The sequence below is a fragment of the Trachurus japonicus genome, chromosome 8, assembly GCF_045865225.1.
Source record: "Trachurus japonicus isolate A0001 chromosome 8, Traja_1.0".
NCBI lineage: Eukaryota > Metazoa > Chordata > Actinopteri > Carangiformes > Carangidae > Trachurus > Trachurus japonicus.
Genome location: NC_140914.1, coordinates 11,772,285 through 11,798,555, shown reverse-complemented (window position 1 = coordinate 11,798,555; position 26,271 = coordinate 11,772,285). Strand labels below are relative to the sequence as shown.

The 26,271-nt window shown below is 39.6% G+C and overlaps 2 protein-coding genes and 1 non-coding gene across 10 annotated transcripts in view; 1 reads left to right on the top strand and 2 right to left on the bottom strand.

Annotated features, from left to right (window-relative positions):
- The window catches only part of axin1 (axin 1), a 37,632-nt gene extending 26,211 nt beyond the window's left edge, over positions 1–11,421 (bottom strand). The window contains exons 1-4 of one of the 8 annotated variants that reach the window (XM_085783836.1): positions 11,353–11,421; positions 9,418–9,560; positions 8,876–9,057; positions 5,091–5,279 (exon numbers count right to left, since the gene is read on the bottom strand). The gene's annotated coding sequence lies outside the window, so the exon portion shown is untranslated. Of the gene's footprint in view, positions 1–973; positions 1,097–1,182; positions 1,365–5,090; positions 5,280–7,926; positions 8,448–8,875; positions 9,152–9,417; positions 9,561–11,352 lie in introns of those variants that run through there. The other 7 variants (XM_085783831.1, XM_085783837.1, XM_085783833.1 and 4 more) reach the window with 7 other exon arrangements.
- A 2,120-nt stretch (positions 11,422–13,541) lies between these two features.
- Positions 13,542–13,613, top strand: trnat-cgu (transfer RNA threonine (anticodon CGU)). Its single transcript has one exon. It is a non-coding gene; the product is annotated as a tRNA-Thr (tRNA).
- Positions 13,614–19,077: 5,464 nt separating this feature from the next.
- On the bottom strand, positions 19,078–21,529 carry pla2g10 (phospholipase A2 group X). The gene is made up of 4 exons (XM_085785392.1): positions 21,365–21,529; positions 20,671–20,839; positions 19,898–20,004; positions 19,078–19,350 (listed from the first exon to the last, which is right to left on the bottom strand). Exons 1-4 carry the CDS (start codon positions 21,399–21,401, stop codon positions 19,202–19,204), a joined length of 462 nt encoding a protein of 153 aa, XP_085641518.1. The 5' UTR covers positions 21,402–21,529; the 3' UTR covers positions 19,078–19,201.
- Between the last annotated feature and the right edge of the window lie 4,742 nt (positions 21,530–26,271).

Genomic DNA, 26,271 nt, shown 5'->3' with positions numbered 1-26,271 from the left:
GGCAAATTAAATGAAATTTTAAACAAATTGCCCTGACTTCAATCTAAATTACATCTCAACTCACAGCTCTGTGCACAGTTGACTCTAATGGTTTAGGGATTAGAAATAAATCTTTGAAAGAAAAAAAAAAAAAGTAGGTTAATAATTTCAAAAAGGACCAGCTTTTTTTACTGTGATTTCACAAGAAATATATATTTTAATGGTTGCCATCACATCATTCCCTTTAGGGCACACCCACTCTCTTGTCTTGTCCAATACACATACTAATCATTTTTACTGATTGCACAAAGACACCACAGTCTAAATAATGCCAACAGTGTTATTATCTGCACAATCCATAAGTGTGAGCAGCACGTGCACCGTGCAGAAGGCCTGGAAATGATAATAACAATAATGCAAATGTTAACACAAACATGATAAATACGGAGGCGTTAATCATGTGGTCAACCGAGCCCCTCGCTACCTGTAATGATGATGCTGATGCATCGGCACGAGAGATGTTCGGTTAGCGCATTAATATTTAGATGAGCCGTTCTGCGGTCACAGGTGTGTGTCTGTGTGTGTTTGTTATGTGTGCGGCGTGATTTTCGCCGGTCGCAGCCGAGTTCAGGTTCATTTTTTTTATGCCAGTTTCTTTTTGTATTCTTTTTTTTTTTTATCTGAAATATTAGAACCAGTTTGCTCCTTTTGAAGAGAGCCTCTCATCACATTCATGTCTTGGCCTCTCCAGAATGAGAAACAAGCAGCGGCGAGTGGGGGAGGGGAGCCAGAAACAAACTCCGTACACACACATTCACATACACACATAGGGAGAGAGAGAGTGGGAGAGCCAGGCCTCTCTGTAGCCGACCGACAAGTGCACAACTTTGTCACACTATTCACCTTTCCCCAGTGTGTGTGTGCGCGCTGTATCCGCTCAGAGCCGCTAAACTAGACGCATAAACATGACGACCGCAAAGCTTCCTCCTCCTACCGTCAGCGGACACGCAGGGAATCCCGCATCAACCCCCGAACAGACTCTCAGATCCAAGCAAAGCGATGGCAACAACATATCTCTCCCGACTACCGCAATCCCAATCTGTGAGCAGAGCCTGAGCTGACGGGAGGAGGAGGAGGAGGAGGAGAAGAAGAGAAGAGAAGAGGAGGAGGAGGAGGAGGAAAAAAAAGTGACATATACTTAACCGGTGGAAATCTTGTCGCTGCTTTCGGGTGCACCGGGCGGTAGGAAGGACGCGGGTCACCGCCGGCAGTGTCATTGTGGCGAAGTGCAGGACTTTAAAAATAACAAAGAGGACAGTCCGCTCTCCACCTCCTCTCCATGGCTGTCTCTGTCTCTCACTCTCGCTGTCCGTGCCGAGCTCGGGCTACACTGTTGGTTGGTTGAGGCGGGGACAGCGCCTCGCCCGTTCACTACACAAACTACCGCTGTTTAGTTTTTGGTACATGTGGTACACTCATTTTTTCCCCCTCCTCCTCCTTCACTACTCCCTGTCTCTGAAGTATTGAAAGGAATATCTTAATTTGGCCTGTCTCTGTCATGCTTTAGTGCATTTACAACCCACAAAAATATGGATAACATACAATAGCCTAATAATACATGTCACAAAATAAATCCACCCACCTCCATCTCAATATATGAGCGATTAATATGGATTGATGTTATTGGAATTTCTATATAAAAAAAATGCTGTGTATAGATGATAAAAATGACCATGCTAATGGAAATTAGATTATTGATTTGTAATGTACAGTTTTTGATACAGGTGTACAGTTTTTGATTTCTTATGTCTCAATTTAAAATGTATTATCATCTATTGTTTTTTATCTTGCACTGTTTTTACATTAACATTGTCGTCTTTTATCCTGTGGTGCATGGTGGCTCTGTGGGAGCACCCTCAATTTTGTTGGACCTTATGTAATGACAATAAAGGCTATATCTACCGTATCTATCAAGATAGATTAAATGTGTAGTTCTGCCATTTAATATTGTATCTCCATTAATCTGATGCAGCTGTGCCCTCATGTTTTATTAAAATCCACACAGTGGATCAAGTCCCAGAGATGACATTTCCCATAATACAACTGATGAATATATTTTATTAGACTTCATCCCTCTTGGGAATCATCATAATCTGCCAAAAGCTCATAACATATACATTATATATTTTATGTTCAACCAGGTTCTTTTTTTTTTAACATTGTTAATAGTCGTCATAATGGGGCAACTGAATGTCACAGAGACATTAGAATATCCTCTGTCACAGTACAGCCTTGATCACAGCTGACATTAACATTTCCAATGTAAACAGTGATGAAATGTGACCTATTCTATACTACTCCACTGTGTAAATTTGACAACTATAGTGCAAGGTACTTCCCCTACCACTAAACTTTATATATGCAAAGCATATGGCCTATTCATTTGTTTTCATATACAGTATACTGTACAGGATGTTGGAATTAGTTCCATCTTAACCACATTGATGACGTCAATGAATCTACTGCTTTACACGCACCTGTCAGAGAATTGGTGATACTATTGCTACGTTGTAATGAAACAAAACTTTTACCTGCAATGTTACTTTGAAAAAAACATAAATATTGACAGCAAAATGTACTCACTTAGGTATGGTTTTAACTGCAGTAATTTGACTTGTAATGGAATATTGTTTATTGTGTTATTGTTACTTTTATTAAAGTTAGCCCTTGATCCACCAGCATTACCCACATTCAGTACTTCTATGATTTGGTCGTTACAAGTGCACCACCGTTTGAAGATGAAAAGCGTTTATAGAGCAGGTTGGACAACAATGTGCTTTGGAGGCAGAAAGTCTGCATGTCTCATTCCAGACCACACTAGATGACTTCACTGATTACTTTACTGAGGGCGCTTTGATCAGTTAAATCAGCGTACCATGGCACAAGCTGTACTCGCCCTGTTAGACGGTGCATTCAGGCGGCCTTTGTCACAAATTTTACCACCAGGAAGTTTCATTGCAACAGCCGACAAGCAGTAAATACCTGCGACAAACTTCGGGAAACTCCACGATACCCGAGTTTATGAGTTATGATGTTATATTTCAGCACGTACTGGACAACCAGTCAGCGCCACACCAGCTTAACAGTGAATTCACACAACATGAATCACTTGAGCAAACAGTGGATTCAAATATATGCCTTCAATGTAAACATTTTTTGCACCTATTTGTAACATAAAACTATTTCAATGATGTGTTTCCTAGCTCCCAATTTTCAAACAGTCTTTGAGAAATATATTTGCTCATGTTTTGGTTGTGTTTATACCAATTCATCTGTGGTGAAAGCTAAACGAAGCAGTGGCGTGCCTCCACTGTGTAAACACTACAGTGTTAGAAAAAGCCATAAACATGCCACTTTGTGAAGTTAGAAAAAAAACTAAATCTTATTTTGACAGTTCAGGCTGAGAATAAGTCACTAAATGGCTACACAAAAGTACATTAACACTTTTAAGCTGGGAATTTAAAGCCGCAATGTTTCAGGTCACCTGAACATTTCACCGGCACCATCACACACGTTTGACTGTGTTATTACTTTATGACTTTACAGTACAAAGAGTACGGGGAAGACCAAACGTAGCCATACGTGCTTGTTGTCAGTGTCTGTGCTTTCATGGCAGGCAATCACTGAGCAGTCACGCGGCTGTACTGAGTCTGAGATGAAAGGCCAGTGGAACATCATAAAAACATAAACACATTTGATCACGTAATTACACCAAACCATTTAAGAGCACCAGAATGAACAGGAATATACATTTCACACTCTGTCTCATCATATCGCCTGAATTGCCTGCTCACATTTTGAAACCTGTTAAAGTGTGAAATGCACACACAGAGCTTACAATATTCATGCCAGTATCATTAAAGATGGAAAAGACCCAACACACTTCAGCTTCCTGAGGGCACAATTGATTTTGGGCAGCAACAATTTAAGCATCTTGATGCTGAAACACTCTTCTTTTATTTGAGCATCAATCATTTTCTCTGCCCAGCTACTGCCTTTCTATTATTCTTTAATATCGTTATTTCCAACTGCGTCTCAGAGTTCTCACAACACAGATGTCAAATTCTCTGGATTTCATCCACCAGAAACTCCTGAGAGTGTCTCAGAAACTCAAACCAAAGACGTGTCAGCCTACAAAACATATCACAGCATCATTCATGACTCACTGTTATGGCACTGATCTCTCTACAACCCCCTGTTGTGCCCCATTATACTCAAACAATATGCAAGTAGCTCAGTCAGTGTGTCAGTTGGTTAGTTATTTGACAGAAATTTAATTTTGCAACTACTTTGATAACCGATTAACCATTTAAATTGTTTTTGACAGTAATTTCTTTATTAAAAAGAATGAAAAACATCTCTGGTTCCAGCTTTATAATTGTGACTGGTTCATGGTTTTTAACTGTTGGTCACACAAAATTACAATTTTTTACCATCTATTGACATTTTATGGACAAAAAACTGATTATTTGAGAAAATGAGTATTGAAAATAATCACCAGATGCAACCACACAAAAAAACCATGAAAACTTTTGAGAAAAGTTTCTAACTATGAAAAAGGAGACCCAGAACTAAGGATGAGACGCCTCTTCTCTGTCATCTTGATGCCAAACAGTTCACAGTTTGCAGATCAACTCAGTCTGCTGTTTTAGGATAAACACATCACCTCTTCCAATTTATTCCCATCCAACTATTCTGATGAAACACACCAGCCATCACACTGCTTCGGCTGAGCTTGGATAAAACCGTGCAAAGCTTCTCTATTCAATTTTCACGGCAGAGAACAATCAACATGTTTTGCTTCCACGTCGCATTCAAATTTCACTGATTCCAGCACATCAAGTGCATTAAGTGTCACCATCAAAAGACAAATTGCATGGTTGCAGATGATGAAGTGAAGTGATGCAAAGGGAAGAATCGTAATTTAGTGGCTTTGTGAAAGAATAGCATCTGTATGCACATGTGCTCCATCTCTTTTCGTGCTTTTGTAAATGTTTTATATGAAGATGATGATGAACGTGCTGGTTTACATGCAAATGAACCAGTTTTACCTTGAGTCTGATTGTCTTCCTCACGCATCCTCCAGCACTGTGTCCATTTAAACCTATGGATCCCATTGCGCAGTCATCAAACACACTGGCCTGTAGTACTGGTAACATCCCCGTCTCCTCCAGGACATGGAAACGCCGGGCCAAAGCAAAACATTGCCATAATTGTTTGTCTTTGCCATCCATTTGCTCCTGAAAGGGAATACGTATTTATTAACCTTTCCTTACACACAGCAGAGAAAAAGCTAATAAACATAAAAATAAAGTAGGTATATTCTGTATTAAAGGTTTTACTTTAATATTTGTGGCTAACATTTCATTATCAGTGCAGAAACGCAGGTCAAACTCCCAAACCTTTAATGCCATACGTTATAAAGCAGCATGGTGCCCTCTACTGAAACTAGGTTTTCCCAACAGTGGCTTCCTGAAAATAACCATTTGAAAGAGAGGAAATCTTTCCCTCTCACCCTCTCCTGACAGTGTTGCCGTTAGAAATACACACAAAGACTAGACACAATCAAACCTGGAGCAGCACCCAAGATGACCGACTTTCTGTTTTATAACTAGTACAAAAGACAAACTAGTGGAGACAATTACTACTTAACATCAGTGCTTTAGACTTTGTATCTGATTAGACATAAAACAGTAGTTTAGAGCCTGAGAGAAGAATTAATTCACTCATTACTTCCAGGTGTCTGGGCCTATAGTGAATCATCAGCTGCCTAACTTAATATGATGAGGCTAATTAAAGAGCTGGAACGACCAAGTGAGAATTGTTGCAGTGTGAAGTGAATGAAAGCGTCTCCAGACCAGCAGCTACAAAACTATAACACAGAGCAGACGTGGCTTCAGAGGGCTGCACAACCACAAGTAATCAAAGTTTCATCAGTCAAGTGATGAGACGACTCACACTCAAAGGTTCAAGGTTACACTATTTACACTTATATGCACTGTAATCTTTAAATAGCACTGGCGCAACACTATTATTGATGATCTACACCATGGAGGACAAGACATCCCCATCCCTAAGTATGATACATATGACTGTAAATAAACTAAATTTATTATAACATAGGTATAAATAGCAATAGGACAATCAATAGTTTACCAAAGAACATTACTCTACTCCCCGCAGCAATAAAAATCTGCATTTCAAAATGTTACGATAAACTTTTATAGACCTTTTCCCCCAGTTTTGCAATAATCAGGGATAATGGCCTCCTATTTAAATAAACTTCCTTCATTCACATATATTTTGCGGTTTCAGTGGAGTAGAGTTCCTGTAATACTAGATCAAGACATCCTATGGCCAGAAGGGTGGTCATTTGAATCTTTTGAAGGGATAGAAACATCTGAGTGGGGAGAGCGAATGAAAAATACTCTCCCCTTGCTCAACAACTACAAAAAGGAGCCCTTAAGCAACTGGCCCAGTGGAGCAGCTCAGCAGACAGAGGAACAATGGAAGACGTGTCTCTGTTCAGCTCTGAGGTGTAACTGTATGAAGCAGAGATGGTTATTTGTGAAATCAGCTAATGCCTATATGCAAAAGCTGCTTCCTGTGACAGAATAGTTTCAATTAAAGCCTTTAGTGAGCACTAGGGCGTTTTATTGCTAATTCCTCTGCGTTTTCATTCATCATTCAAACAAATTTCTAGTTATGGAAAAATGCAAATTCACCATTTTGTGGCTTTCCTCCCATAGTAATCCAATCATGGCTCCTGAAGCAGGAGGATGAACAAAAATATGTGGATGATTTCAAAGCTGCCTTTTAAACATTATTCTCAACTTTTAAAATACTTTCAAATTCTTGAACATCCTGCTGCAGTTAAAGTGTTAGCGGAGGACAACTTCATGTTTCCCGATTCAGCCCTTTCAGACGTCTTTTGTTCCACCTGTCAGTGTGGATTTAGATTCCCTTGTAGGCCTTGGCTGAAATAGGCTTATCTCTGCTGAGGACTCTCTGATGAACAAAAGCCCATTAAGACGTTTAAATGAATGCTCCCATTCTGAGCCCACACAATAGAGATTTCTATATTTTTTCCCAAATTGGCTGTCTTGAAAGAATTCACAGAAAGTTAAAAAAAGAACAAAAGAAAAAACAATAAGGACATTTTTCAGAACTAAAAAGGGAATACATATATATACACTAGATATGTACATTATGTATAGGACCTGTAGACAAAACCAGAACCATTGATTTGAGTTATATAGATATCAGGGTTTTAATAAAAGTGTGACAGGAATATAATAGCCATCCATTGTTTGTTTTAAGTTCTGAAATAGGATAGGAACTGGATAGTCATATCAAACGACTGTCAGAGAATGTATTCTGGAGTCCTGCTGATGTCCTTTGTCCTGGCTGAATATATCATGACTAACAAGCCTTGGACTGGATTAGGCACAGAGGATTGAGCAATTTTCAGACTTTAGTTTATTTTGCTGGATATTCTAGCTCCCACAGCGCCATATTCCCACAAGAAGGGGAAAAAATCGTATTAAAAAAGGGCCTATATTTCCTACGGTGACATAATACCAAAGACATACATCCGTATCCACGTACCAAATGGCGAAAGTACATTGTCAGACATCTGCCGGCTTGAAGACATTCAAATTAATTTAAGCTCTCAGTCTATCGGGGTCTTCAGTAGTCTGGTCATGGGATGCACATTCAGTGGTCAAATCAAATGATGTGCTTTGGTTTTGATGAGAAGGAGGACACAACAAAACCAGTATGGCACTGACATGAAAACCGATGAGACATAATAGAACGATAAACAATACAAAGGAAAGTTACTGGTAACCGTAGTTTTCATCCTCAGAGATTGAAAAGCAGACGTACCTGCTGATGTACCTTACTGTGTGCTTCTTGGTTTTGTAGTGCTGAATCGCAGACTACTCCCACCGCTTTTCTATGGATCGAGTGTAGTCCTTCGTAGTCTGCAGTAAAGACTGCCGCCATCTTTAATCACAACAGAGTCCATCTGTCGATGGTTCTTCCCTTTCTACCCTCTCTTTCTCTGTTCCAGTCTCTCTGTTCCAGCCCTCTCTCTGTTTGTTGTGGGGGGTTCTTATTTTCCATCCAACATCAAACCACCATATCGACAGGCTCATGGGCCGCCCAGTAGGGGGGCAGCTTGAACATGCTGCATTGGCTGTTGTCCTTTTCCAAGCCGGAGATTAACTGACCACATTTATTTCTCCCAGAATGATATGGATAGCTCGCAAAAAAAATATTTCAGCACCCAGGCCTTTGATTTCAACAAAACTGGCCTCAAAGCTCTTCCGTGATTGTCCCTGAATGCATCTTTTCCTCAGATGTTCTGATTGATGGCATTTGAAGCTCTCTTTGATTGAGGCCACATCTGTATAACTACTTTCAACAACGTAAATTTGTCTACTAGAGATTTTGATAATTTAAACAAAAAAAGACAGTTTTGACTGTTTTTTTTCCATTTCCAGCTCTCCTGTTACATGTATCGTAAGAATAAAAACAAGCTCCTTTTATACAAAGCTGAGCTGCACTTCTTTGATCTTACCATTTCTAACTAAATGTGACCCGTGCAGCCTCGCAATACATTTCTAAGTATGAGCAGACTCTGTCCGTCTGCTCTCATCTAACTAATGCATTTCATTTAACATGACACTTTCTTATTGTTCCCCCTGCTCCCTTTTGACATCCAAAGCTTTAACGTAAAGGCGTATCTTGTTTACCGCCACTGTTTTGTTCCGCCAAACTCTTTCAACGGACAATAAGAGGAGTTGAATTTCAAAATGGTAGATGCTCTCACCTTCCTCTCCTGCTGTGCGGCTCGTCGTATCTTGTGTCTGTGGTCCGCCATGACTGGGCGCAGTCCCCTGTCTGCCACTCTGCAATACTTTTTCACACTCAAGAACCTGTTTCTGATTCTTAGTAGTCTGTTGCTGAAAGATGAGCATCTTTACTTTATATTGCAGCTTCAGCCGTGCGACCCTATTGGAGGAAACAAGGACCAGATGATTGCACAATCGTATTGTAGCTATGGTAACGTACCCAACAGGCATGAGTGATGTGCACCTAATTGCTCCGTACACATTAAGCAACAGAAAAAAAAAATGGAAACATAAACTAAGCAGCATTGCGCCAAATCAAATTAGATTCTTAGACATTACACATTGCAGTTACCGATGCTTTCAGCGGTGTCACAAGATATTTTATTAAAACTTACATCTGCTCTATGAAGTTGTGAAAACAGCCCAGTGAATGAGACGAATTCAAAGAACGGGGGAGAAATTTTGGAGAAAGGGGGAGAGATGATATTGCTTTTGTTATGTAGCTTCATCAGCTGCTTACCTTTCAACTGGATTTCACACTTGCATGTCTTGTTGTGACCAGGGTCAGATCCAGCATACCCCTCTCACAATGACCAATTTTCTTCTCACACTGCGCCACCAAAGACCCACAGCATTGGCCGACACCTGCATTTCTGCATTTGCCTAAATTGTGATGCATTAAAGCACATTTTATTTCCAGAATTGAACTTGTCAGAGATCTGTACAAACATGCAAGTATTTTACCATTATATTCAGACAAAGCCAGAAAGTGGCAAAAGACTATGAGAGATCATAAGATAAAGAGCAAGATACCAAAGAGATAAATCTGATCAAATAATCAGAATGATATGAGGATGGCTGATAATGTTCTTCAGATGGACAGCATTAATATTGTTAATGATAACATTATCATTATTTAGCTGATAGCATTTGGTCTAGCTCAAGAATGATTTCATACAAGTTTATCACAGCACACTCTGTAGCTGTAGCAAAACTGCAATAACATTAAAATAAATTAAAAGATTATACCGATAATGCTCCCTCAGTAGGTTTAAAATGCTATGTTGTTCTCGAGCCTCTCTCTAAATTATTATTTCCTTAATGTTCTTTGCTATAGGTAATTTTACACTAGTAGCCCTTTGCTAGCACAAAACAGTTAGCCTGGTTCTGTCTAAAAGTAAGATGGCCGCCTAATGATACATAATATGAATCTGAATCAAAAGCAAGAAGTGATTGACTGTACCTGCGGAGGTGTAGAGATGTTCTGGTGAGATGTGTGAATGGTTGATAAAGTTTTGAAGCTATGTAAAATAAAAAAGAAACATAGCATTGGTTTTCCTCATTATAGCTGCCATGCAATATTTGTGACAGTGTGAAATGGCATTAGTATGATATTGAATATGTGCAAGTAGGCTACACTCAATATGGCTAATCATTTATGACATTTGATACTTGTTATAGTGATTTAATTCATCACAGTAAACATCATCTCTATGTTTAATCTTAGTTGTGGTTGTTGATCAGTTTTCCAATGCAGATTTTGACATCATTGTGCTGCTTTACCATGGAAACTGAACTGAATTATGGATGTAAAATATATCAAGCACCTACTCTGCCTGACTATTTTCAATTTTTGTGGCAGTAACTACACAATCTAGATAATTACATTTAGATTGTTAGAAAACACTGCCTTCGGGATGTCTCACAGAAATAAATCTGATTATTTTAAGAATAAGTAAACACGCCTAATAATACAAAACCAACATGGCTACACTAAGATGCAAACCGAAATGCATGTATAAAGCAGCAACAAGAGGCTTACTACATTTGTGCAGTGCATCATTTTGCTGGTCAGAAATCAGTATTCAGACAAAGCAAATCTACTACAGTCTCACTCTTGTTTACATAACAAAAGCCTGAGCTCTGTACAGACAAAGTCTGCTCAACAGAAAAAAAAGAAAAAAAATTCTCACAGCTTCAGGGGAGGCAGGAGTGAGCACAGCAAAATAAGATGATTTTTCAGAGCAATACACCAATAAATAATTAAATAGATGCTACAGTAATACCTATTATTCTCTCAGGGAGTGAGATGCTTGGTGTTCCCCACATGAACAAAAATGCCCCAGATCCATGTGACTGGAACATAGTGTATCTCTCAGGTTAAGATGTTGCAGGGGTTTATGATATAAAAAAGTAGAGCTCCTAAAAAGAATCAATTATAAAATGTGCCGGAAACTGCAAGATTCACTCAAGGGTGCTTTTCTTATTTAATCATGGATGGTAACTCAAAGACATCAGAAGACTTACACTATGCATGGTTAGTATAAAAGCTAAATATCAAGAAGAACAAACATACATTCTCTATAGAAAATAGAGCTCAGATGGAGTCATTTGTCCTTTTGTTAATGTTTCATATGACAATGACAAAGAAAATGCTGATTTACATATGCTTTACCTTGAGTCTCATTGTTTTCCTGCAACAATTGCCGTCATCAAAAGCAGGATGTTGCAATAATTGTGTCTTTTCCATGCATTTGCCCCTGAAAAGAAAGAAATAGTTTAAAAACATATACTCGACATTCCTTTACTTTATGTTGACAGCAGTAACACAGGTCAAAATCCCAAACCTTTAATGCCATAAGCTGATAAAAGCAGCACGGTATCCCCCCCCCCCCCTTCTTGTAAATAAATTAGTGGAGTGATTTCTTGGAAAGACATGTGACACTGCTGCACAAATCTGCCTTGAGAGAGGAATTAATTCACTCATTACTTCAAGTTGTGTGGGCCAGTGGTGAATCAGCAGCAGGCAAACTTAATATGATGAAGCTGAATGAAGAGCTCATGAATGAAAAAGTCACCAGACCAGCAGCAACATTGTCTCAGTCAATCAAAAGAGGACGGCCATGAAAACTACAACGCAGGCTGTAAACACAGTGTCAGAAACAGATGTTTTACTCAAGAGGACTGATGTGACACCATATAACCACCCAATGATTGCATGACCAGTCTGAAGCAGCATCTGATGCCTAGAAATGGCATCACTAATCAAATACAGTAGAAAAATGTGTATATTCATGAATTTGTCTGTAACTACAATCAATTATCAACCACAAGCCAGCAAAAAAACAGCACAACTGTCGGTTAATGTCTTCATGTATAAAGATGAGCTATTAACATCATCTCACCTATTGTTTTAAGTTGTGGATAGCTTCACTAAAGCGAGACTGGACTTGGAGCGAAATACTGGTCACATTTCAAGGGGCTGCGAATTAAATCCGTCTATGTGCTTTATTCAGGAGGAGCTCCTGTCTTGGTCCATGTGCTGACAATGTGCTCTAAGCAGGTCAAGGTGAATACTCCACATCTGTGATTTTCACTGCTAACTCATTCCCAATGGAAATGAGTCTTATTCATTTTTCAAACAGCCTCTAGGATATCTGATCCAAAAAAAAGGGAGGGAAAAAAAGAAAAAATAAAGCCCCTCGGGCTGGTATTCATCTTTGATGTTTTGAAAAGAAAGACAGTGAAAAGCTGCAGTCTGGCTTCATGCATATTGTATTGCTGAGAAAAGAATTACAAGCAGCCTTACTGGTTCTCATAGTGATTAGCTATGCAAGTTCCCACTCAATCTGCTCAATTCTGATTTTTACAGCAAAACATTCAGAAGGTGCTGCAGATTGTCATAAATTCATTTTAGTTTAGGTATCTATGGTCCCCTGAAGATCTGACCCCTTCCTCCCTCTCACTTTTCTCAGGCAGAATTATTAGACCATGATTTCTCCTGTAAACTTTGACTGCATTGTTTTGCATTTGGTTTTTCCTCACCCAGCTATGTAGATTCCACTTGAACTATCATCATGAACACCCGCCATAATCTCAGTAGGCTATTATAAATTTTCATACATGGTGGTAGCCTTACTGAATTATAATTTTCTCATCATATTAAGTGACCCATTGAATTTCCTTTCATTGCCAACCATTTACATATGGCTGAGGTTAGGCCTCTTTGTATAGCAGCACCACACACCATGCTAGCAGCGCCCCCTCCCAAGTGATCACACAGGTGATTTAACACCTTTCCAACACTGTTTCGACAAAAGACTCAACATTATAGCGTAAGCGCCATGAGATTTATAAGCTTGGTGCACTGTGCAGATGCTGCTGTCTATCCCTATCATATCCCACTACTTACTTTGCATTGTGACTGTGTCGTCATTATACAGCGTGTAAGCAGCGCCACCTTTGGTTTCTGCAGAAAACTTGGCTGCAGAAACACCAACACTTCAAATCAAACAAAGTGAGGCGTGAGGAAGCTCAGTGGGACCTCACCTTCTTTGTGCTTCTTTGTTGCTAACAGCAGCAGCAGGAGAGCTGCGACCTCCGCTCACTGCTGCAACCTGCTTCAGACTGGAGGCCATTGTTCTCACGTGATGGGCAGCAGCGCCCCCGTGTGTCCTAATGATATACTGCCGTTTGTAAACTAAACAGCTTCTACGGCCTGTGTGCGCGTGGAGGAAGGACCGCGAGCCATGGCGGTGTGCGCGAGACAACAATTCGTCATGAAATCTTGCGCTGGTTGAATAGAAACACTGAAAACATGACTAACCGGTGAATATATTGCATTGTGTCGAGAAGCAGGGCGCAGGCGCGGTGGCCAAGTGGTAAGGCGTCGGTCTCGTAAACCGAAGATCGCGGGTTCGAACCCCGTCCGTGCCTTTTACTGTCAGGCTCCCTATCCTCTCTCTCAGTTAAAAAAAAAATAGATCCAATCTACTCCACTCTTTCAGACACCAGTCACAGCAACACCATTCATAAATCATGTCAAGAGTATTAGGCTGCTGTTTCCTCAACGGTTTTGATGGGACAGAAAACAATAGGCTACATTTTAATTCTTGTACCACTCCTATCCATGTCATGGTCAAGACAAAGAAGTTAGCTGTGGTGCAGCAGGAGCTCCACAAGATGTCAATGTTTCACACAAAAGCCTGCATCGCAATGATCCACTCATTTAACACAATATAAGACACAGGCTTGATTTTAGTTTAATGCTCTTTCCTAACTCCACTCAGAGCAGATTTTCAGCCCAGATGAGGGCTGTATACAGTGTTGTAATTGTTTCAAATGGACAACACTGCTCCACAATACTTCATGATGTATTAAAAAGCAAATTTTGGCAAAGTTTCACAAACTAAAGGATGACTCGGGATGCTGCATACAAATACTTGCTTTAGTAGTTTTACATATGCACCTTTGATTTTGAAATATAGGCCTACTGTCTGAAAGAAATTATAGAGATACATTGATTTGCATCTAAGTTATTTTGGTTGTTTTGCATCATGGTGTGATTGAAAATTGCTGCTGCTCCATGCATGATTTTGAAAGTATATTTCCTTGAAACACAGCTGCTATGTTTTGAAACAGCTGATTGCCGCAGTTCAGGATAAATGTACTCCCCTCTTTATTTATTTATTTCCTGTGAAAATATGTTTTCACATCACACCGTAATTATGCATACTCAGCTGACACCAATGTGGCGGACCAGTGCAGTTTCCTGGGTAACACTCCACGTCGCAGCATCATCAATGATTCATATCTGGTTCATGATGAAGCAGCGTATCATCATACTCCAACTGTCCAAGTGACCCCTTGTGAAACAGTTGGTTGATGGGCAAAATTGTCACAATGGCATAAAATTTGTATTATTATTTTTAACTTTTTGACACAAGGAGCTGTGTAAACAAATCTAATGCATGAAGGTCTGATGTTGACTGTGAAAGATAATTTCATGTTGTCGGAAAGAATCAGGCAAAGCAGGTTGTTTACAAGAATATCCACTCAGAAAGATACACACTATTATTTTTCACATGAATACAAATGAATGGGTCATACAGGAGGCTATGTAACATGCAGCCAAGGCCATCACAATTGACTTCAGGAAGCTGCCACGGTAGTGACGTCATCCTATCTCCATGGCAACCTGAATGATTTCTTTTATGGACTGCATCAATGATAACAAAAAAACACTATTCTCATAATACAAGAAGCGTATATAAGTGAAAGTACTTGCTGTTTATCGTTTGATCCCCAGACTCAGGTTGTGTGGAGTTTGCATGTTCTTCCTGTGCCTGTGTGAGTTTTCTCAAGGTTCTCTGTTTTTTTTGCTTTGTTTTGTTTTTTACACAATTCAAAGACATGCACACTGTACGGAAAATAACCCATAAGTGTGAATATGAGTATGTGAGATCTATGCTGGTCCTGTGACAGACTGATGATATATCCAGGGCGTAGCCTCTGTCCTTGCCCTGTATCTGCTGGAATAGGCTCCATCATCTCGAAAGTATATGTATAGTATAGTATATACTGTGCCTACATGAGCACGATGATACCATCTCACATCAGTGAAAATGAGTGACACACAGAACATTTCCTCCAACAAGCATAGGAAAGCAATTGTCAGTCGCCTCCTACATAGCTTTGACGTTCACACTTGCTCTTTAAATTCCATATATAGCGGCAGAATAAGTGTCTGCATTCCTTATGTTTTAAATAGTCGTACTTTTATTGCCTTTACCCCCACATTTCAGTAGCAGAAGGGGCCATGTGACGGAGGCCTGGGGAAACAGATTTACTTCTCCTAGATGGTTTTTAAAAAAACACAGCATATTTTTCAATTATGAAACAACATAATATGAAATTTGCATATGCATTGAATATTAGACCTAATTGGCCAGATGGGGTTGCTCGAAGGAAAACTAAGATTCTTTCGTCTTCATTCTCAAATGCTTTTCGACCATATTATTCCCCACACGTCGCCATCCTGTCTCCAAGCACCCGAGGGCGTCCTCTGGCTGCTGCCTTTTCTTGAGCATCTCATAAAATAGTGTAAATTCAGCCCTCTGGTGGAATCATCAGGTAATGACAGATGATGCCCAAATCACACTGTATAAAAACACCTTTGTGTATCAGCCTGTAGCACTGGTCTAAAGGCTTAACTAGAGACAGATCACATTCTGCACAGCATATGTGTTGCTCTTTCCATTGGTATACTCATAATCATCACTGATCATTACACATAACAAGCTCTAATATTGTGTCTTCTCCCTTTAAATATTTACTGGTGAGAGGTTAAATATTTTATCCACATAAATATTTCTTTTGTGGTTGAACTGCTGGACTTTCTTTGTTATTTCTTATTTAATTTAATACCACTTGAGAGCAGTATATAATAAAATAAAATAAAAAGACTGGGAGGAGGAAGACAAAAGAGTCTGTAACATGCGGTGTATTAGCAGCAGGTCCAAGTTTGCTGTGGGCTGCACACACATTGATTTTCTCCTTTGTGTGGGCAGCAGTACTCTGAGCTCAAAGGAGATTTTTTTTTTCAATAAATGCAGGGGAATGTTGTCCATTCATATCCTGCTTTGCTTGTTATTAATTAATTACCTAATGTACAATTTAAAGAACAAACAAACAAAGCGTATACATGGTATTCCCGGACTTCTATAGCTATAAAGGCATCCAAATCAAATATTGCTAATGTACATACTTCAGTCCGCACATGATAGCTATGGTTTATGTTTGTTCTGTTAAAGCCAAGACTTCATTGTGTGCCATCTGGCTCTCGGCTGGGGAGCAAAACAGTTGATTAAAGGACGCAATTAGCGTGGAACCGGTTCTGTCAACTCACCCGGCAGGGATTAAAGAGTGGGCTCATTCACTGTGACAACCACGCTGTCATGCAGTAGGATGGACAACCTGCACTTCCTCTAACGCCAGACTTCTGCAGGAGCTCGACGCTTCCCCAGAAATGATAATATGGGGGTCAGCAAGTCAGTTTTGATCTCTGGAGTATCATGGCAAAATCTAGATGAAATGCACTGACAATGTCCTACTAAAGTGTGTCGCAATGAAAGAAATATCAAGGTCACCACTGACACTAAAAAATAAAGTAACAAGACACAAGACATAATATCATCAAATAGCAGCTATTTGTAACTCCAAATACCCTACAACCATTCCTGAATAGGAGAAGAAATTGTTGTTTTACAACTGTGGCAGATTTGTATCTCATTTTGTGTTTTGCTGTGTGTCTTGTGGTTACGTTGTCTGTCTCTTTGGAGTAGATTGTATCATACTCTGGTTGATTTTTCTCTTCTTAGTCATGCTATGTCTCTTTGGAGCCGTTTTGTGTCGTCCTTTGTTTCCAGCACGTGTCTCTCTGAGGTCATTCTGTAATGTTGAGCTGCTATTTAATTGACTTTCCTGGACTGACCTCATACAGAGGTTCTGGTTCAGGCCTGTGCCACCGTCGGCCAACACTCTGACCCCACCCCTGGGCACAGAGTCTGGACGAAGTGAACTTTCCTAACCTTCAAGTCGGTAGAGGCAGAGAGATGGGTTTGGTCTTATGAAGGTTATGAAGGTGTTTTTAAAGTTATATCAGACTCAAATAGACAGGATCTATGATGAAGACAGTTGGGAATAGTACATTTGGGGCAACAGAGAGATTAACGGCAAAGTCAAGAGCTGGAACCACTGAAATGAGGCTTCAAGGCAGCGGGAACAGACGAGAGCAGTGTGTTCTCAGAAAACCACTCTGAGGGGAAAAGCCTCATCAACCTTCACAGGCAGCACCGGGATCCAGGCTGCTTTCAAAACAGTCTCAGAAGTTTCAGGAGTTCATGAGGCAGATAACTGGGCTGGACTTGAATGGAAAGTCCTGTGATTGTTATCAGGAATGGTGGATAGATGGTGGTAACTGTTAAGCAGGTTTTCAGTTTCTGGTCTCATGAACTCAGAGCTGCAGCACTGACCCACTCTGCACCACAGTCAAGGAACATTTAAAAAGTTATTTTAAAATTTTAGCACAAGGAAAACATGCTGTGCATTTTCCTTTCTTCTTATCCAGCACAAGATGTTTAAATAATTTTAAATGAAATAAACCACCTATGTAAATGGTGCACTTTCTCTGCTCTGTCTGCCAAGTGTTTGACTTCCATAACTTCAGAGCTCATACCCTGTGAAGGCTGGACACAATCAGGCAAGTGTTTGTGGGCCATGACCCAGATACTTATTTCCAGTCCTGGGCTTTTGGACACTGCAGCAGCATCATCTCCCATTTCAGTCCGCGCTCATGATCCTGCACTGGTTCAACAAAGAAACTGTGTTTTTACTCGGTGAACTCGTAGACGGGGCTCAGGAGGAGCGGAAAAGCTCAAGAAAGCAGCAACATCTGGGAGGGTTTTGATTACAGGCATGACAGTGATAGCCGTTTTACTGCGCGTCAGATCCAAACCAAACCCAAAGATGTGCTGCATCTCAGACATTTAAAGCCATATAGTTACAGGCGCCTCATCTCCAGGCAGGTCAGTAAATAGAATCAGTTCTCTGATCAAAATAACATCAATGTCAGCGATGATTTCTAAGCACAGACTCTCATTGTCTGAGTGTGCATCCATAAATCCTATGGGCTCCTGTTTTATCACTGGGCTTCAAGATTTGTGATTGTGAATGTGGCACCATCTACAGGAAATATCTGGACATAATAGAGACCGGGCAATTTCCTGCTTCCCTCACTAAAAAGCAGCCAATGAGATCATGCACATGACAGGTTTTCTCACACCCTGGTCATAATCTTAGTATAAGAGTATGAGTTCACTTTATAACAATCCAGTGACTGCATCTTATTCTGTAGACTCCATAAGTTCTTTTTTTAAACACAACAATCTGTGACCATGATGTGATGCTTTCACAACCATAAAAGGAGCAAAAAAAAAACTTAATTTGTTTCTTTACATGCAACAGTTTAAGGTCTGAATTGGTTTGTTGGCTTTCTAAGTAAACATTTGCTGAGTTACAGTGACACAGAAATAAAAATGAATTTCATACTTTAAAAAAACAAGGCTTTAAATAGAAAAGCAGAAAACCCTCAGTTTGTCTATTAGCTCAATAAATGTCCCAATGCTTTATTTTTAGAGTGCAGTGAAGTTTAGTCAGGGACATTTACCAGGGCACAAGGACTCAGCTTCAGGTGGGCGCTGCCCTTCAGTGTTTCAACAAATCCTGCTGCTGTGAGGAGCCTCTGTCCCTCACTGATTAACATTTGACCCTGGTCCGAGCCGCTGTAAGCAGCACCACTCTCCACACTGTCACGTTTGGCAAACATCAGGAGTTTATTTGCTGTAAAACCTTTGTAATTCAATAATAATAATAAAAAAAGAACCTGAAAGTGATGTAAATTAAAACAGTTTTTTTTTACTTGTATTTACAGAAGGCACACAGGACATGTGGATGCATTTATTGCGTCAGTAAATATTACACGTTGGGTGTTCGTATCCACACATAAAGTCTGGCCATACGGCGTATTTTCGGATGAAGGGTGCTTTTCTCAAACACTTGGCCGCGTTTCTGTCGCACTTACACAGCATCTTCTCACATCTGTCGTTCAAATCCTCTGCAACGAAGAACACACACGTCTTTTTTTCAGTGACAAGCCGCAAAATTGATTTTTTTTGACAAAACATTACATGTTTTTGTGTGTGTTCCCCATTAACAATGTGAAATGTGTAGTTGTGATCCAATATTGTGACTTGTTAATGTTAATTTTGCTTCCTAATGGTCGATTTGGTGCAATTCCTTGGGAAATGAGAGAAACCTCCTGAGAACCGAGCAATTATGAATATTATACACTGTTTTCACATTGATTTATTTAAAGAACAACCACAAACAACCCACTATTCTTGGTACTTTATCGTGTAAAGCTCATTAAGCTTTCTGTTGATAAATCGCAGTGGTTTACAGGATCTTAAAATACCATGAAATAAAAACACCCAGGTTCCCACCCAATGTGCTGACTGTTACTGCTCATAGTTTTCAGATTTAACCATTTCATTGTGTTATATAGCACAGATAAACATCACATTTCCATGTGCAACCACTAAAGAGAAGAACCAGTTTCATTTAGAGTCAAATGCATTAAATTAAAAAGGAAAAAGTAATACCACACTCAGGTGTCTTGTCCTCACACGTCCAACGATACTGGTCTGTTTTGGTGTAGCAGCCGTAACGTTCTGCATCTCCATAACAGCAATCATGTCTGTGGCAACACCTATGTATAATAAAAAAAAAAGTAAAAGTTACATAATAACAGCACATGTGTGTCTTATTTTGAAGGCTGCACCAGTCAAAACACCAGCCTGCACACAAGGTCAAGACAGCAGTAAGGGGGGTATAGTCAGAGCGGTGTGGTTTGAGTCACACCACTGCTATTTTAAAGGCAGGGTAGGATCAACCACATGAGTTTTCTCAACAGATAGTTAGCAGTTAACTGGTTTGCGGGGGTTCAGTGTCTTGCGGCGGAGGTGGAGGAAAAAGAAGGAGACGGCAATTAGGATTTGGGTGTGGAATTTTTTGGGCCTATTTTGAAGCAACCAATGGAGCGTGTGAGTCTGCTGAATTTGACCATTATTCCCACCCTACCATCCCATCGCGCAGCATTTTGTGGTCATTCGTCTCATTAACAGACGGAAACTGTGCGCACATATGAGGATGTAGGATGACTGGGAGGAACCAAAGGCATCCAGGAGGAGGGAATCATGTTGCACACACCAGCCCCAGAGTAGAGGGCTAAAACACCACCAGAGGAGGCTGAATTATATCTTTGGCACCATATAATGTATAGGTGGGTGCCATATATAGAGTGTTTACATTTTGACACACACTGTTATCAGGCATGCAGTATTGGGGAGGAGTGTGATTGTAATTGCTGCCTCACCAGTCGACCTTGTCTCTGGGCCAGCCCTGACCACCCAGGCCACAGTAGCATCCATACATCATGTAAGCCAAAGCTGATCTGCCCGTGCTGCATTTGATGACCCCGGCCAGCTCGATTAACCCTCTCTTTGTGCGCTGGGAGCTGCGTGCTGCCACAGAGGCCACGGCCACTGCAAAGAGCAAAACACAACAAAAGAAGAGGAACAAACTCGGCTTTATCCACGGAAACAAACCTGAGTTTTCTTGTTTTTTTTAAATGCTTGGTGTTCTTCTAATCTGATATGTTTGATGTGCATTAAGTCAGGATTGTCACACAGCTTTCTATTAGATCCTGATTTGTATTTACATGTGAGTCCTGGCTATTTTTAACAGGTTTCAAGATCTAAGAAATCCATAAAGGTGCATGCGTTTAAAGATCAAAGCTACACACTGTTTGAACCTCAACCAGCTTCAGATTTGAAGCGATGAGACAGTGGATAATACTGCAGAGCACCATCATCAGTTCTGTGTATTTGCACTTGCTGCCTTAGAACAACACTCTCACTGAATCACCAGACATAAGTAAACACAAGAAGTTCCTGTTCAAGGCTGTTACCTGCTCCGCTCCGACTCTCCTCTGCCTCTTTAAATTACTTTTTAAGCCTGCGTGTCATCACAAGTTGGAGCTGCACTTGAGAATAAATGAGCAAACTCACCAGATAACAGGAGAAGTATCCGGTAAAACCCAGTCATGGCATGCAACAGGCAGCTCAGCTCCACACCAAGTGTTGTTCACTTCCACTCTGTGAGTGTGAGTGGGGCATTGAGTGGAGAGCTTTTTTTAGATGCTGTTTGAATAATCTCCTGAGCATCACTATTGGCCAGAGGCTAATCCAGTGTTTGTAAAACTGAACGCCTCCTAGAGGAAGTCGTCTAACTTTTTTTTTTTTTACTACATCTTCTCAGGTCTCAGTGTTTGCAACACTATGTGTGGTGCTACAGATAAATAAGAATATTTTTACTTTACAAAATAAAATATACACAGGTCCAATGAAATACTCTTCTCATTTATTCATAAACTTTTGTATTAATACTTTACTTTAACTTTCTTTTTGACCTTGCCAGGATAAGTCCACACATTAATTACACCACAATGTTCATAATAGTTAGAAACAACAGTCAAATACATACATTTAACAGACAGAGTTTATATAAATATAATTCATTAAAAATCAGATACAGAATCTATAATATAAATGCACCTTTTATGGTTTAGTAGATTATAAAGGGTTCTTAAAGTTCAGAGGAATGTCAAAACAGGTGTAACTGTTGCTGACATGACACATTCCCAGTTGCTTAAACACAATATAGACTGACTATAGACTCAACACAATAAAGACTGACTATGGACTCAACACAGCCATAACACAAGGTAACTGTCATGACTGATTGGTGTATATCTTATTCAGAAGAACACATTCTGAGTAATTCACAATTTGTTGGGAAACTTAATCTCTAATTTGACTTTTTTTCCTCAGTTTCTTGTCTTGAAAAAAAAATCATACATCTGCTTTAATGTCTCGTCTGATCAGTGCGTGGCTACAGCTCCACTAAGCAAAGGCAACCAGACCTTATAATTATGACAATCACACTCTAATAACATAGATTTCTCCTCCATAATCAAGGAGACATCTACTCATGCCGCCCATCCGTCTTCTCCTCTTTTAAATAAACACATCAGAGGAGTAAACACATCAAACCATCTCCCTATAAAACAAACACACGGGACACATTGTAGCTATCATTATTGTCAGTATGATTTACTGAGCAGCACTCCAAGTGCCGTAAGTTGTAAGTGTGTTAGGGTGCAAGTTTAACAGCTGAGGTTGTTTATAAGACAAATTGTAGACTTGAGCTAGAAATGGCATGAATTGTGTCATATCTTTGCTTTTCATCTTTTTATTATGGCTTCTCAGGGTGTATTTTCAGCTCTGTCACGCTGGTCTCCATTGTCATCCATAACGTGCTAATGTCAGGGCAGCTAAATCACAAAAGACACACGCTCCGGGTTTTTGATAACAGGGGGACATATTCACAGTCCTTTTTTTTCTGTTTTCTTTTTGATTCAGTTCTTCAGCGATGCCGCTGCACAATGTGAGATAAGCGCCTCCTCCTGGCAGGCACTATGGCTGCCAGGATGCCTGCACTGCATGAGGAGACACATCCCTCGATCCCTGCATATCTGATTATTCCCAGCTCAGTCGACCCGCTGCCACAAAACATCAGGCCAACGTTAAGATCATATCGAGCTGAACACACCCCGTCTGAAAAGTTTAATGTCAACAATTTGAAGCCTGGATGAGCCACAGATGAGCATTGAACTGAGCAGAGAGACAAACCCCAGGTTTTACTGCTATCTGCGTCAACTCAGAAGGGTGGGGATGAGTAATATGTGAATGTGATTATGGCTGTAAATTATGCCAAAATACATATTTCACACTAAATGGGAAAGACAAAAGGCAAAATGAGTTTCAGTCGGAGAAACAACCAGAGGATTATGTTGGTATCAAACTTTATGTCCTCCTCAGTGTTGATTTAAAAACAAAGCAAGTGTGCTCAGGGGGTGAAAAAAAAAAGAAATATCTGAGTTACACAAAATAGATTATAAAACAGCCGTCTGTTCCAATGCTGCAGACTGGCTAAACTTTGTACTGTTGTTTTCACATCAGGATTATGGATTTAACAATTCACACAACACTGGCAAAAGGCAGAAAAAAGAAGGTGCTCCAATTTGTGCTAGTTCATTTTGATTACATCCAGGGGGTAAAAAAAGAACAATTAGACATTAATGGTTTATGTCATCCAAAATCTGAAGCACATTATGTTCCAGATGTGTTGCTGAATATCAGCATCTGCACATACATAAACAGTGACTATCTTCCCTGATGTTCTGCCAATGTTGATGATGCACACGCTCTGTCTTTGAGACTCTAAGGCCCCTTGTGTTAAATGTTAAATGTTCACATCTCCTTTCATTCACTATACCAGGCCTGCTGCAACCTTGGTTACTACGGCAACTGCGGATGGGAGCGGAGCGGCTGCACACTCACAAGGCCGGAGATAAACAAAAGGTGATGATGACCCGGGGCCGACCTTGTATGTACTGTAGACACTAGAATGAAGGAGGGAGTAAAAAGGCAGAAATTCCTCCACAGACGGTCCACCTGTGAATCTGTGGGTGGCTTCTACCTGAAAAAGAAATCGGTGAATGATGAAAATAAGGAAGAAGAAGGGAAACAGCTGGCGCTCTGCCTCCTGACTCAGATCTGTATATTTGTCTATGTCTGCTGCTCTAAAGTTAAGTGTTTATGCTTGTTTTGAAGACACTCATTGAACCATGCACCTAATCTGTAGCCTACATGACAAAATGAAACTGAATTATGAAGAGCGAAAGAAAATAGAATGAATTTATTTCTGAATATATTATTGTTGTGTTTTGTTGCTGTGTTCTTGTCCTTTTGTGCAAATTAAAATAATGTCCTCACTTGACATGGAAGTATAAACTCTCTTTCTTTTTAAAAATCTAATTGTGTTCACTGCAGGTTAAGAGCAACTTTCACTATTGAATGAATGAATGAATGAATTTATTTATTTCAGTATATATCAAGCTTATATAACCGAAAGGGTGTAGGTTGAAGCCAAAGCTTATATACCCCTACCCCTTTTACCTTAATTTTTTTTTTTTAATTATACGCATTAATACAAAAGGATCAGATTACAGACATTTGAAATTAATCAGTACACTTACATTTCTGATCATAACAAAATAAAGAATTGTACACAGCGCATAATAGTACAAAATCATTTAACTTAATTTTACGTACTGTAACAAGAAATTATGTTGTTCTTATAAAGTCTTTTAAAGCTGACTAGAGTACAGCATAATTTAATATTTTCAGGACAATTATTCCAGATGTTAACCCCTCTAACAGAAAGACAGTGATTTTTTTTTTTTTTTACAGTAGTTTGAGTCTTTGGTTTCTCAAATAATAGTGGTCTTCTCAGGTTATAACTGGAATCCTTCATTTTAAACAGATTCTGGATATCTTGAGGAAGAAGTTTATCTTTTGCTTTGTACATTCATTCATACATACATTTGTAACTTCACAAATAGGTGCGCAAGGTTCCCTGAGCTCGGTTTGGTATTTTTTTTTTTTTTTCATTTGATTCTTCTTATCACTTGTTTCTTAATCATGTAAAATGATTAACAACTGTTACAACTTTACAGCAGAGGAGTGAGACACTCAGCAGTGGTGATTAAATCATATATAGGCTAAATGAAAGAACCAGAAAGGAAAGAGAGTTCAGAGTGAGAAGTTAAAGGTTACTTCAGACTTAAAAAAACTGTGAGTAGCATGGATGTGATTGAATTGACGGAAACAATGTCTATGACAAACGGGTCAACAAGATAACAAGATAACATCCATTGTTCAAAGTTGCCCTCTGTGCGATAGAAAAGGAAAAACTGCGGAAATGTCCAAACAAATTCATTCCTGGAAAGTAAAAGGCTAAATGAAAGGAGTAGGGAAGACACTTCTACTGTAAATGATGTGGTCACTTCTGACTTGACTATTATAGGCTATTATATGACTTTTGGTTTCATTAACTTGATTTGACAGTTTGGTATGACAGGTTATTGCTTACTGTTTCCTTTGTAAATAACAAAGCAAGTAGATAGGGTTTGGCACGAGCTGGGGCTGGATGGTGATGAAATGAAACTGAATTATCAGTATGCTCACGCAACTTTGAAAACCTTTTGTATTTCTGTGTGTGGAGTGAAATTGTGGAACAGATTGACGGGGGAGCTCATAGGCAATGTCCAACCGGTACAAACACACGGTAAGGTTCTTACATTTTGTATACTTGTTATTTATTCTATTTATTTTGTATTGTCAACACAAGCAATGTTGTTGTTTGTGTTGAGAGTATGTAATTTAAAAAAAGAAACAGGACACACAGGAAGTGTAGGCAAAACAAATGGAGAAGGTGTAGGACTAAATAAGCTAGTGTTTCTTCCCACTCCTTTTCAAACATGCAAAGTTGTATTATGTAAATGTACTTATTCTGTTATCTACTGGTCCTCTGTCTTTATAGACTTTTTATGTCAATTGTTGTATAGTTTTTGGGGACTATGGATGTAATTTAGCACCAGTGCTAAATCCGGTGTACAGTGGGTAGCCTACTCTTGCACTCACTGTCCCGACTAAATAAACAAATAAAGTAAAGTAAAGTAAAATAGCTAAAATGCTTTAAATATGATAGGCTATAGGCTATATTACTCACATGTTTGAAATAAAGCCTTCATTAAAGCAGAAATAAGTGATATATTTGTGTTAATATAAGTCTTAAATAATTATATCTTCCGACAGCAATCACTTACATAGAGTGTTTGGACCGAAACACGGGTCTCTCAGTCCCTCTGCTCTGCTCTGAGCCGAAGAGAAAACATTTATCGTATCCTACAGTTTTTATCCAATGGGCATGCAGGGCTGTGTGTGCAGCCATGGAACGCCGTGAATGTGGCGACGTAGGGACGAGGACTGTTATGGTGCGTTCAAGGAAA

Excerpts from the sequence above, each read along its gene's own strand:
- pla2g10 (XM_085785392.1), bottom strand. The coding sequence starts at position 21,401 with ATGACTGGGTTTTACCGGATACTTCTCCTGTTATCTG. Across the intron at positions 20,840-21,364 it reads GATACTTCTCCTGTTATCTG|TGGCCGTGGCCTCTGTGGCA; the intron begins GTGAGTTTGCTC and ends TGCTCTTTGCAG. Across the intron at positions 20,005-20,670 it reads CCCAGAGACAAGGTCGACTG|GTGTTGCCACAGACATGATT; the intron begins GTGAGGCAGCAA and ends TATTATACATAG.